Source organism: Pseudochaenichthys georgianus, chromosome 8, assembly GCF_902827115.2.
Source record: "Pseudochaenichthys georgianus chromosome 8, fPseGeo1.2, whole genome shotgun sequence".
NCBI lineage: Eukaryota > Metazoa > Chordata > Actinopteri > Perciformes > Channichthyidae > Pseudochaenichthys > Pseudochaenichthys georgianus.
In genome coordinates, this window is record NC_047510.2 from 4731322 (window position 1) to 4745374 (window position 14053).

At 40.7% G+C, this 14053-nt stretch overlaps 1 protein-coding gene across 2 annotated transcripts in view; it reads left to right on the forward strand.

Annotated features, from left to right (window-relative positions):
* The window catches only part of LOC117450616 (carbonic anhydrase-related protein 10-like), a 228397-nt gene that overhangs the window by 14650 nt on the left and 199694 nt on the right, over window positions 1-14053 (forward strand). Inside the window, exon 2 of one of the 2 annotated variants that reach the window (XM_034088469.1) lies at window positions 1414-1488. The exons of the other annotated variant lie outside the window; for it this stretch is intronic. Within the exon in view, the coding sequence (XP_033944360.1) occupies window positions 1414-1488 (75 nt within the window). The remainder of the gene's footprint in view (window positions 1-1413; window positions 1489-14053) is intronic. 2 annotated transcript variants of the gene reach the window in all.

A 14053-nucleotide genomic window follows, 5' to 3' on the forward strand; every position in this document is an offset into this window, starting at 1 on the left:
TGCAGCACTCTGTTGGTGTAAAACTAATTCCAGCATTAAGTTGTACCTGCCAGATCCCAGCGGCTCAGTTTGAACTATGCTGCTGCTGCAGTGTTAAATAGAGACGGAGCTCCAGCCTGAGGTCAGAGACACAAAGAACACATGGTGTGAAGTAACCACAGGCGGTTGGCCCACCAGTGCAGACCCACCACAGAGATTCACAAATCTCCATTTTGACCTACTTTGTAAGCTTATTTACAAGTTTATACAGTTTTATGAAAAAAGATCAACGGACCGTTTTTTAAAGTGAAGATTAAAAACCTACGGTAGAAATAGGCTAATATAGGGATTTCATGGTTTCATATGAACCTTTCCTATCCATCAGGATTGTCATGTTTCAGTGGTATATTTATATAAATACCAATGCTTTCTTAATGCAAGAGGGGGTGTATTATTAGGCAAGATAACAGTGGTAAAAGTTGGACTTTAGGACTTTTGCTTGTCTTTTTATTTATGAGTATGCCTCCAATAGCTTATGGCCAAGTGGTCCATTTCTGTATGTGGATGAAACCTGGGCTCCCATTTTTCTCCCTATTGTATCAAAACCTCTCTGTTATCTGCTCCTTCATTTCTCTGGAACCTTCCTAACCTTTGGTTCCCCCGCCTGTCCACCACTGGAGAACGTGCAAAACATAATTGTGGTCGTTTTCTAGCCAGGCTACCGTTGCTCGGCTTTGGTTCACTTGGGCACGATGGGATCAGAAACTGCACATTTAGTATTAGAGCATTTTTACAGCTGTCCCTGTCACCATGCACTAAAGCTGCCTTCACATGATACGCGATAGATGTTATAGATGTCATCTGATTTGTTGAAAGGTCGGCGGCAAACAAGGTGAAAGTTGTAATAATTTGACCTTTGAGCGCATCGCTAAAAGACAATTTCAAGCGGTGCCGAACGCAGCGGGTAGCTCTGTCCCCTAGTCAGCTGGTACCCCCCTCTCCACAGAAACATTGCTTTATTGAGCAGGGATTTTGACACACAATGCTACGAGCAAGTTTCAATATATGCTTATTTGGTATAGATTAAACCAATATTATATTTAAGTAACTAAAACCAGTGTGAGTGTGTTAACAAAAATGTAATTGGCAGCAATACAGCTAAGACCTTTTTTTTCTCAGAACTAAAACAATGATTAAAATCCACCTTTGGTCAGATCTAAAACATTTTTTAAATGTAATCCTCTTCTATAGTTCTTGGTTTATCTCCATCTATATTCTGTAACTTTATCCATGTCTTCCTTTCCTCTGCAGTTCAATGGGAGTCCCACACTGAGCATCTCCACTTTGAAAGGAAAATAAGAAAAAGAAACACTTCACTCACTACAGAGCGACTGCCTTATCTTGTTATTTTCCTCTCTCTTTCTCTCTCCGCAGCTCAGCCTATTACATCCAAGCTTGATGCGAATTGGTGGGCGTACAAGGACGTGGTGCAGGGCAGCTTTGTTCCAGGTAATAGACCATCTGCAACCTCATCCATTAGTCATATGAATTGTCTATGTGATCATTTTATGGCTTGTTTATTCTGTAGAAAGGCCATCTTTTGCACAGCGGTCTGTCCTGGGAGAGGCATCTTTCCTTAATTGCTCTCCCAGGCATTTATTTTATTTTAATCCAAATAAATTAGAGTTTATCCTTCTCCGCCGCAAAGGTCTAAAAACAGAGGCTGTTGTCTGCTGTACGGACTGTAACAACCCTGCAAGCACATTTGTGATGTTGGGCTGTATAATATTTGGTTTATTGATATACAACATGGTGTCATAAGCAGTGTTGGGACTAACGCGTTACTGTAACGCCGTTATTTTTGGCAGTAACTAGTACTCTAACGCATTACTTTTTAAATTCAGTAACTCAGTTACCGTTACTACATGGTGCGTTACTCCGTTAGTTCTTTTATATAGTCAACAGCCAGGTGAACAGAGATGAGAACTGTACTTAAGTACAGTACTTGAGTAAATGTACTTAAATACTTCCTGTGTCACATGCGGAGACGGGCTGTGGGCGTGTTTGTGTTGTTTACTAACAAGACTATCATGGCGGCGGCGGAGCTCAAGTCTAGTTTCTCCACCTGGAGATATTCTCACTATTTCACTTTTGTCGAGCACAAAGAAAAGAACGTTTTAGTTACATGTAAGTTGTGTCCTGGCGTGTCAAAGAGCCTATCTACTGCCCAAACCAGTCATTCAAATCTCTTAACACATCTGCAAAAACAACATGCTGGGACGAAGCTAGTAGCTAAGACCACAGAGACTCAGCCGACGCCACTCCACCTCCACCTGCACCTAAGCAACAGCGGCTGGATTTTAACCGAGGGACTGCTAGCCAGGGAAAAGTCCATAAAGCCATTGCACGGTATGTTGTAGAACACACGCAGGCTATTGCTACAGTGGAGTCACCCGCTTTCAGGGAGCTAGTTAGCATGATAGCATGTCCGGGCGGCACACGGCATATGGGACTGAAAACTTTTCAGATTGATTGCTGAAAATAGTTTGTTTGTCTTCAGTGTCAGTCTGACAGTTTATTATTTGTCTATTGTTACTGCCAATAGAGTGTAGTTCTTGTTTAATTGTAACACTGCCAAAATAGTGTAGTTGTTGTTAATGTTTACACTGTGGTGATTGACATTATTCACCCACGGATCTATGGGTTGGGGTATTGTTCTGCACGGACATTTTAGTGAACCGGACTTCCTGTTTCCGCCGGTTTTCGCTTCCCGGGAAAGAAGTTGTGTACAATGGTTTTCTGATGCTAAATACAAGTCTAGCTTGTACCTTTGATACCCCGCCTCCGACTCCCATCTCTCGGCACAACAACACTGCCAAAAGAGTGTAGTTGTCTTTCAAATCAAATCAAGTTTTATTTATATAGCACATTTATAAACGATTTTTGGTGGAGCCAAAGTGCTGTACATATAATAAAAATAGGCTACAGTAGAGACACTTTACAGCTAATACAACAGCACAGATTGTTTTAGTTTTTATTTCATATTGCACTACTTAGAACTTGATTGTTGAGGCTACAATAAAGATGCCTGCTTTATTGTTATTGCACATATTACAGGTACTGAGACAACGAAATGCAGTTTAGCTTCTAACGGTGCAACAAGCAGTAAAGTGAAAAGTAATGTACACAATCTACAGAATAAAATATAGAATGAATTGAATGATAAATAAACAGTGAGGGGTATGAATACACTAGCAGCCTGTGAGCAGTATTAACAGTGTGTATGAATATGCTAAGATATATAAAGTATGAAAACGGTAAGCAGTGCAAGTATAGTATAAAATATATAGATATTAATTTCATGATAAACATTGTGGAACAATGATGAAAAATGTGAATGGAAGTGGCGACGTAAAACTGACACAAAACAACAACAAACAAAAATCTTTTGAGAAGCCCCCACCCCCCATGTTGCCTGTGCTGTATGCTGCAAACTCTTTGTTTCAAACTAATTGGCCATCGGAATGTGTGGAGTAAGTCTCCAAAGCACATTCCACAGCTCTCCCCCCCCCCTCCTGTGATCTCCCAACCCCCAGTCTGTAGGTTTGTGTTTGCATATTTCAGTGTTAATTTTGGCAGCTGTTTTTGATTTAGTCTTACGGAGCGTCCACACTACAGCTCCAAAAATAGCTTGGAGCTGGGCGTGTCTGGAGCTTGGGGATTTTATTCAAGCAACACGGCCAACAACCAATCACATGAATCTCCCGCCCCCGACATACAAAGCAAAAACCCCCGGGGATTTTATGCGAGCAATATATATATAAACTCCCCAAACAGGCGAAAACCTACCAGTTTCCCCCACTGTCTCTGCCACCTCCCTCCATGCTGGTTCCTCCGGTTTGTGTCCCGGTAGGTGAAGAGGGTCTGGTCATACAAAACCGGGTGATTGCTACGGCGATAGTTAGTTTCTCCTCCGACTTTTTTTGAAATATAGAAATGAACGGCGGGATATCTCTCCCAGCTTAGACGCGGTTTGATTGGCTAGCGCTTCAGCTGTCAGATTTTGGGAAACGGGATTTGATTGGCTGGCGCTGGCTACTCCGGCGTCCAGGCGACCAGAAGTAGAACAATGTTCAACTTCTGGTCGCCTGAGACGCCTCGCTCTGCTACCCACAATTCAGTTCGGCGAAAAAGCGCGGCTACGTGACGTCACCCCATTGAAAGTGAATGGGCAGCTTGGAGCAGCTTGGAGCTTTCGACGCTGTAGTGTAGACGGGCCGTGAGTCTTTAGACGAAAATGTTTATTAGTTTTAGTCACATTTTAGTCATTCCTATCCTTCGTAGTTTTAGTCTAGTTTTAGTCGACGAAAACTCAAAACGTGTTAGTCTAGTTTTAGTCGACGAAAACTCAAAACGTTTTAGTCAACTTTTAGTCGATGGAAAATTACTTTTTAGTCAAAATGTGTCTCTATACTCTCTGAACGCTCCGTCCCCGGCATATCTCTGTGTCCGCTGCAGCATGTCTGTTAGGCCCCGCCCCCGCACACAGAGACACAGGGAGATCGCTCTTCTGGAGTGAAGAGAGCGGAAATAATGATATTGCAAGTTAGAAACGTAAGATGCATTTTGACAGACAAGATGGACACTTGGGGGAAAATATGCTGCATTTTGAATGTCCGATAGTCCACCATTAACACCTTAGTCCCGTCTCGTCTCGTCAACGAAAACTAAATATACATTTCGTCATAGTTTTCGTTATCAAGAATCTATTTTTAGCTCGTTTTTAGCTAGTGTTGACGAACATTTTTCGTCATAGTTTTCGTTGACGAAATTAACACTGGCATATTTAAACTGTCGCACTTTCTGTTGTTTCTATCGCGCATTGCCGGTACGAAAGGGTCTGTGCCGGAAATATCAAACATTTAATAAAAGTGAAAAACAATGAACAAGACTTAACGTATTCATCATAATTAATTATATTTATTCCGTTTGGATGTAGGATTTTTGACTTTGTTTAGAGCAGTGATCTTCTCTGCAGCAGAGAGCTAAGCGCTGTCAGACCGGACCTAACCCTGAAAAGTATTATCATCTGAAATTAATCATTATGTTATTAATATTAAATACATATAAGTATTTTTACAACTTGTATTTAGAAATACTCTGTTGTAATTATTGATGCATAAATGTGTTCATCCATTCAATGTGGCATCTGCTATAATGGGGTTAATGTATGATATTACTTAATAATACAATACATTATAATATTGATATGATAATTATATTTTAGTTTTATTCATTTCTTATTACATAGTTTCTCATTATTATTATTTTTATCGCTCATCTTATTTTTGATTTTATTAATCTGTGTGAATCTGTGCTATCCTGTTTTTCACTCTTACTCTGTTGCTGTTTGAACTACTGAATTTCCCCACAGGGATTAATAAAGGTCCATCTTATCTTATCTTATCTTATCTTAATGTATACTGTAAGTTGATTTACTTCAATCTACTGTACTGTGTAAAAACACCCCAACAATATTACAAAAAATATACTGCATAAAGCAAACTATATACTTTATTTGATCTAAAACTGATGTTTTTTCATTATAGTAGCCTGTGAAAACCATAACAAATAAGTGATTAAATGCTACAGTATTCAACAAACACAACTGCAGAGCTGCAAACATTGCAAACAGACTAAGTTCTACAACACCCAGTTGTCTTTGTGTATTTGTGAATGAAGCGCCATCTCATGGTTAAATCCTGTAATTGAACAAATGGGGACATTTGGTAACGCCCTCTAGCAATTTGGCAACACCCCAGCCACTGGGATCCGCTGGGCTTTTGACTGGGACACACCCATGTGAGTCCTATCTGGAGTGCTACATCTGTATGTGGGTTTGGAGATAATGGAGATGACCCTTCCATCCACCCTTTTACTGTCACAAGAATTTACCTCAGCCAAAGTAATGTTTGGCGACTGGAAAAAGCACTATGTAAATGCAGTACATTTTTTACAGTTTTTTTTACCATTTACCGTTTTCTGATAACAGCGACTCTGTGGCTCTCCCTATACAGAGAGGGACAGAGAAAATGTATTTAAAGTTACTTTTAAATCAAATGAGTTTAATTTTAAGTTTTAATTTCATGCTAGAGCAAGTGTCTTTCTATTTAAATGGGATGTATCTTTTTAGAATAGGACCGAAATGTTTCCCAATGAAAGCTAGTGTGTGTGTGTGGATATTAAGGACAGGCTTTCCAGGATATTTGGGAATGGCAAAAGGCTTGTCACATCAGTGAGCTCAGCCTGACTTTGACTAAAGCTTCTCAATTTACTCTCACATTACACCAGTTTTGGGGAATGAAGCGGAAATACTGTCAGCAAAAAAAAGCAAACTGGAATTGTATTCAGGTTATTGTCGTCTTTGGCTTACATCCCTGAGATCGCCCTTTCAGCCATGAGTACACTCAGGTGATTTGCTGAGATAAAATGGACAAAGTTCTTGGTCCCATTAAAAGGAAAGTGGTGGGAGATGGGTGAAGGAGAGATGAAGAAGGAACAGAAATCATTATTCCATCTTATTTATACCTCAACAGTGTTGCAGAAAGGAGATAAAGATGGCTGATTGGAAAGAGTCTGGTAAAGGCTTCTGTGGTTTGCCTTTCAGCTGTTACTTTGGCAAGGTAAAATATGGACCTAAATATAAGACAGGATGCAGTATGCACCACAGATGCCATGGAACAATAGTGAGTCTTTGGCACGTGAAATGGAAACATTCATTTGTGTAGTTTATCCAACAGTACCAACTGAGACAGGAACACTTTCATAAGTGGTTGGGTTCAAGGCCACTTAGTTGCTATCTGAACCCCTCTTACAATTCCCAATCCCACCTGAAGTCATTGTACATAAATTGTTTTGGGGACGTATAAGCACATTTCTGGACTAATATTTTGCGACAGTCCCTGGTGGTTCCTCACAAAAGCTCAGGGAAGGGGCTTCTCTCTAACAAAGGTTGGTTGCTAAAACCATCCTAAAGTATTTTCTGTTGTTAAACAGAGAGAAACACTGTTTCAAGAATTCAGATAATGTGTAAATCCCACTTTTGTGTCGCTTGCAACAGTAAAGTTTCTGTTGAGCAGTCTTCCTCACTTCCTTGTGGTACGCCAAGCCATAACGAGGATGTTACCTATTCGAGGCTGTAAAAATGCAACTTGATCAGAATGGCTGTTGTAGTGTTTAGTATAAGAGATTATTTTCTTAACATCCCTTTTGGACCGTCCACTGGATAGCTCACTGGTTAGAGCTGGCCCACATTCAGACAGTAAGCCTTTGACACGCAGATTGGTGACATTCATTTGTGTAGTTAATCCAACAGTACCAACTGAGACAGGAGCACCTTCAGGGTTGGTTGGGTTTAGGTCCACTTGGTTGTTATCTAAACCCCTCGCGGATCCCACAATCCCACCTGAAGTCATTGTACAGAAATTGTTATGGGTCATATTAGCCCATTACTGTCTCATCCACTGTGTGGGCGACAGTCCTCTGTGGTTCCTCAGAAAAGCTCAGGGAAGGGGCTACTCTGTAACAGAGGTGGGTGGCTATCCAGACATACATTAGGTTTGATCCTTAAAGTATGTTCTCTTGTGAAACAGAGAGAATACATAATTCAGATTATGCATTAATCTCACTATTTTGTTGCTTGTCAGAGTAAAGTTTCTGGTACGGTGTCTTCCTCACTTCCTTGTGGTACGCCAATCCATTCAGAGGTTGTTACTGTCTGGAGGCTGAAAGATGTAACTTGATCAGAAGGGCTGTTGTAGTCCACGTGTTTATACCCTTAAAAACACATTTGGACCGTCCACTGGATAGGTCAGTGTTTAGAGCTGACTGACAGTAAACCTTTACCAGTACCAAGTGAGACAGGAACACCTTCAAAAGTGGTTGGGTTTAAAGGTGTCCTATCATGCAAAATGCACTTTTGTATGTCTTTAATACATAAATATGTGTCCCCGGTGTTCCAGGGAACTCACAAAGTGTCAGAAAACAAAACCCTCTCTCTTTTCCTCCGTACCCAAATCTCTAAAACGGGGGTACGTATCGGAAATGTGGGCTGGCTTTACACCCGCGGCCCTATCAGAAACGTCGCTATCAGAAACAATGCAAGACGTGTTTTGGACATTAGCAAGCATCGTTAACACTCAGAGCTAACCTGTACTGGAGAGAGTATGTGTAAAAAAGCAGGAAATAAAAAAAAAGGAACTCACCTTGTAGTAAACCCTCAAGAAAAAAATAATTTGAGCTCCATACTGTTTCAGAAATAATCCTTGAAGTGGTTTGGAACATGACATGGCATTTAATCACGGCAGCATTTAGCTGCATCCGAGAAGACTCACTGTTTGCCTTTCCGTGCTCAAAAGGGGGCAGGGCCAGCAGCTACTGATCCAGAATCAGCCATTCTCTAACAGGGCTGAAATAGAGGGATATTAGGGATGTCTAAAATGCATGATCTGTTTGGTATTTTGAGAAAAACACATCAAAGACATGTTTTTAATATATTTGTATTAGTGCTGTCAAAATTATCGCGTTAACGGCGGTAATTAATTTTTTGAATTAATTGCGTTAAAATATTTAACACATTTAACGCATGTGCAGAATGGCCCGCCCCATACGTGCCACCAGTGGCAGCGCCAGGGTATGGCTGGGGTAGGCTCCACCCATACCAAGAAATGGCTTAGCCCCACCATGAAAAAAAAATAAAGTTTGCCAACTGGCGCGGAGTAAATTGCACAGACAGCAGTTAGTAAGATTGATTTCAGTAGCCACGGTTTTGAAAACTTTTCTCACGTAGTGATCGTCTTCTCAATAGAACATCTTTGATAACGGCGTGGTGTTGTTGCAGGAAGTCCCGACGGAGAATACTTTTGCTGTAGTACAGGGGAGCACATAACTGGTACGCAGGTTATGGCGTAATCTGAAATGCGTACCGTCACTTGTGTCACAAAGCGCATTTGCGTACCGACGTACTTGTGAAGCTTTTCCAGAAGGCGGTTAGATCACCGGACGACAGAGTCGGTCTCCGTGTGCACAGACAGGGCTGCTGTTAACGTCGGTCTGTATAACGGACTTGTGCCAAAACTACGCCAACCGGCTGCGGAGGGAGACTCCCCCCCCCCCTTCACTGGAGAACTGCGCTAAAACAGCTGATCACAACGTTCACACTCTGTGGTCACGAAGTACTCCACTAGCCGCCCCCCCCCCTCTGTCGACTTTCCTGAAGTACTCCCCCGTTGATAGAAATCAACACGTAATTAATTAAGACCCCACGGTTTGATGATTGATAGGTGTGTGTGTGGGTTGTCTTTCATTTTGACACGCAGAACATTTTTATAATAAACATAGATACTGTATGTTAAATGGATATATCCGCCTTCTTTCATTTATCTTTCCATTCCCACAACAATATACATAAATAAATGGCATATTTTGGACATAGTTCGAATGGTGATTAATCATGATTAATTAATTTTTAAGCTGTGATTAATCTGATTCAAAATTGTAATCGTTTGACAGCCCTAATTTTTATATATCTGATACCCATAATATATGCCTGAAGATAGCATGATAGGAGATCTTTAAGTCCACTTGGTTGTTATCTAAACCCCTCTACCATCCCCCAATCCCACCTGAAGCCATGTACAGAAATTGTAACGGGGACGTATTAGCCCATTTCTGTCTCATCCACTGTGGGCGCCAGTCCCTGTAGGTTCCTTAGAAAAGCTCAGTTACGGAGGTGGGTGGTTAACCAGACATTAGTGTTCATGCTTAAAGTATTCTCTTGTAGGTAAACAAAACTGTTAGTAGATACTTTCTCATAAATCTCACTTTTGTGTCTCTTTCCAGAGAACTGTTTCTGGAGCGGTGTCTTCTTCATCACTTGTTTTGTTACGCTAAGCCGTAAACAGGTTTTGACCAGAGACTGGAAAAAATTACCTTTGGCAAGTTGTAGTGTACAGATATAGCACCTCATTTTGGACGTCCCTACCGTAGTGGGGCCGTGATCGGCACGGGGTCGGCCCTCGCTGAAAGGAACCCCCCGCATGACTTGATACGCCCCCTTGATAAATAAATTAAATTATAATGAAACCAGCTGCAATGGATCATGGATCCACCAGGAGGAGCAGTGATTAAAAAGCTGCCACACTGGAACTCATGTGAAATAAACAGCTAATAGATCTCTACAGGTATCTGATATAGCGGATATTTGTTAAGATCCATATGTCACGGATCATATTCTGTGCTAAATAAGAGACATGTAATCATTTATAAAACGTTGTTGAACAATGTTAAAATCAGACCGTTGTTTTTTTAAATAGTCTGAATGAAAACGGCAGCTCTCAGGGGAACTCATAATAAACAGCTGATTCCTCACACACACAGTAGTCCAGTAAAATAAAATGTATGCAATTTAATTATTTTAACCTGCTTTATTTGGTGGTGGACGTCACATCCTCTAGGGTCCGGGGGCATGCACCCCCAGGAAGATTTTTTTTAAATGTTGAAGTTAAATGCATCAATCTGGTGCACTTTGAGCTACGGCTGCTCAATTAATCGTATTTTAATCGCAATTACGATTTTGGCTTGCAACGATTATCTCTCTAGGTCGTCCTCAGACGAGCCCTCCATCGTTGCTTCCACTCATCCCGGTTCTCCATACATCTGGCCAGTTCATTGGTACTTTGTGCTCCTACGTCATTCTTGAGTACGTCCACGTATGTTTGTGCGGGACGTCCTTGTGACCGATGCCCGTGTGTTGGTTCCCACAGCACCAATTTGCCGGCTGGCAGCTCTCGATGCCTTTGGCAATGTCCTGCTAGTCTCATTCTCCTGGCTGCAATTTTCTCGCTCACCCTTGGTATTCCTTCGTACAGGATCTTGTTGGTTACATGTACACTCTTGCTAATGTTAAGTACTGCTCGCAACATTCTGGTGTAGCATCTGTCAAGAGACTTTTGCAGGGTTGGCTTCAGGGTCCAGCATTCACTGCCATAGAGGAGAACAGACTCTACCGTTACATAGAAGAAGCTGAGTTCAATTTTGATTATGAAAACAACATAATCGAAATAAAATGATTTTATTTATTTTTTAAATAGGTTTTTCAGTTGAATTATACTTAAAGTTCAGGGTAATCAACTGTTAAAAACATACTTTTCAAATTATTTTCTTCAATAAATTGATGTTTTCAAAGTAAATGGTTAATCATTTTTAATAATCGTGATATCAATTATTGACCCAAATAATCGAGATTATGATTTTTGCCATAATCGAGCAGCCCTACTTTGAGCCCAACATGAATTTATGGATACAGTTCTCAACACTCAGATGAAAGGGAGCTGTATACTTTTCAATAATCCAAACATCTTTAGAATATGATCACAACAAATCATTTAAACTTGTTTATTCTTATCTTATGTTACCTAGTTAGCATTCTTTCTTTTTATTTATGCATATTTGACTAATCCCTCCCCTTTTAAACTTTTTACTGTCCTATAGTACACATTGGAATGATTTCTTACTTTATTCTGTACAACTTTATTAAATAGATAAAGGTGTGCTCTCTCTCTTGCTCTCTCGCTCTCTCTCTCTCTCTCTCGCTCCACATTGCTTTTCTTCCCGACTGCAACGCTGTTGTGTGTGTCTGTGAGAGCGTTTCACATGTGTGTATGAGAGATTTTTACCAGTGGTGAGCCTGTCTCTGAGGGCCTAAGATATTCTACAAAATAATATTTAAAAACATTAAAACTAATTAAATTTTTCTTTATATATTTTTTTTAAATATGTTTTTAGTAATATTTGTCATTAGTTTTACCAAAAATAACTTAATATAAATAACATTTCCAAAGAAATAAATCCTTTGAATCTGCCTATTCAGTTTCTGTTTGATGAATGTGAAGGGTTAAATGAAAGAAGCTCCTCTCTGTGAGTCTGTGAAGACAGGAGCTGATTGGACGTCCAGCTATGAATTCACAGAGTGCCAGCTATAGTAACTGAACAAGAGAGTAATGTCAAATGACAATACAATTGACCAATCATATCTTCCCTCTAAATGGGTGGGCTTTATTATCGCGGACTTTATGACAAGTTCCGCCCGCTGTGAAACGTTTCTTGTTTCCATGGCAACAACAACTGTCAACAGCGTAAACTCGCCTTCAAAATAAAAGCATGCCAAATTACACTTAAGACATACAACTGCAACGAAAGTAACAAACACAATGCAATATCCTTTTCAATTTCAAAGAACACAAATTGGGTTATCAATACAAAGGTTTTCTTGTATTTGATGATGCAATATTCTCTATACAGAGCTTGAAAGTGATGTGCTGCACGGATGCTTTAGCTATAGATATTCCTAATATTCAACTGTTATCCCAAGTACCAGTACAATGTAGTTTAAATATACAGCTTTTAAGAACACACCTGTTGTGTTGTAGTAGTAGTAGTAGTAGTAGTAGTAGTAGAACCTTTATTTATCCAGGAAAATCAATTAAGAACAAATTCTTATTTACAATGATGACCTGACAGGAGGCAAAGGCTTCCTGAGGGGATGGGGTTTGGGAGGAAATAAAAAGACACACTCCGGGCACTACAGAACCCAGGAGACAACACAAACACATAGAGCAAAGATGACAGGCATAGAAGTTGAACATATAAAAACTCTAAAACAATATTGCTGTGGTTCAATCAGTCATTAAAATCAGCATCAGGCAAAGCAGCTGCATGTGTGCACCAGGGTGTCAATAATAGTGACATTGAAGGTGCGGGGGGAGACAAAGGTTTTAATTTGTAATGTTTTTTGAACGGTATTCCAGCTATCTGCCGCTGCAAACTGAAAGGCGGAGCGGCCAAGGATGTATGGGCTTTAGGGATCTTTAGCAGGATGCTTGTAGCTGACCGGGTGTTGTGCGTTGGGGGTGTGCGGAGTTGCAGTAATTGTGTGAGGTAGAAGGGAGTGAGGCCTAGGAGTGTTTTGTAAACAAACATCAGCCAGTGGATGTTGCGTCTGGTCTCAAGAGAGGGCCAGTTAGCCAGAGAGTACAGGTCACAGTGGTGTGTCCTGTAGGGGGCATTGGTGGCGAAGCGGATGGCGGTAGATGGTATCACCGTAGTCGAACAGAGGATGGTCCTCAGACAAGCGGGTGTGGGTGGGGACGGCGACGCTCTCTTAATACGTCCATGACACAGTCGCGTTGAGCTACGTCGATGCAGAAGTGGGCGTGCAGTGTTTCCCCTAGGATGGAGTCATAGCAGCGGTGCTAAGGCACGCGGGCCCAGCAAAATGTGAGCGTGCAGCGTGTGGACATTTTAAGTGTGTGTGCGAGTGCGAAGTGCGCCCCGCCATTGTGTTTCTATGTGTCTGCCAGCACAAGAAAGACACATACATCATTAAAGGCTTCAAATGTATTCAGTATTGTATGAACATTTTATAATTGGTGGTTGGACATCACATCCTCTAGGGGGGTCCGGGGGTATGCCCCCCCGGGAAGATTATTTTTTACATTTTAATATAAAATGCTTCAATCTGGTGCACTTTGAGCACACAATGACTAGAGACTAGATCTAACTCTAAACACCCATATGAAAAAGATCGTTTTACATTTTAATAATCAAATAATTTAACATACCAATAACCTACCATAGCCAATAACACATATATGTAACTTATTTTATTTTTGTTGTTCATTTACATCACTTTCATCTGGCAATTTTTTAGTTTAATATCAGGTGTCAAAAGAGCATGGCACCGACAGTAGTAATGAATGTGCCAAATGTCTCCACTTCGTTCCACTGCCCCAGTGACTTGAATATCTTGGGTTCTGCCAAGGGGTTTACTTCCTTAGTTTTTCTCTCATATATCATTTGTTCTGCCTTGTTTCTTGATCCATATATATTTTTGTTATGCTCTATTCATAAAATGACTTGACTTGATTCGATTTAGTGATGATGGCACAGTTGGCATCCTGCCTGAGAGCACTTTATTTTTCTGGGGGTCTTAAAGAATAGCTCTAAGGCTCTCCTA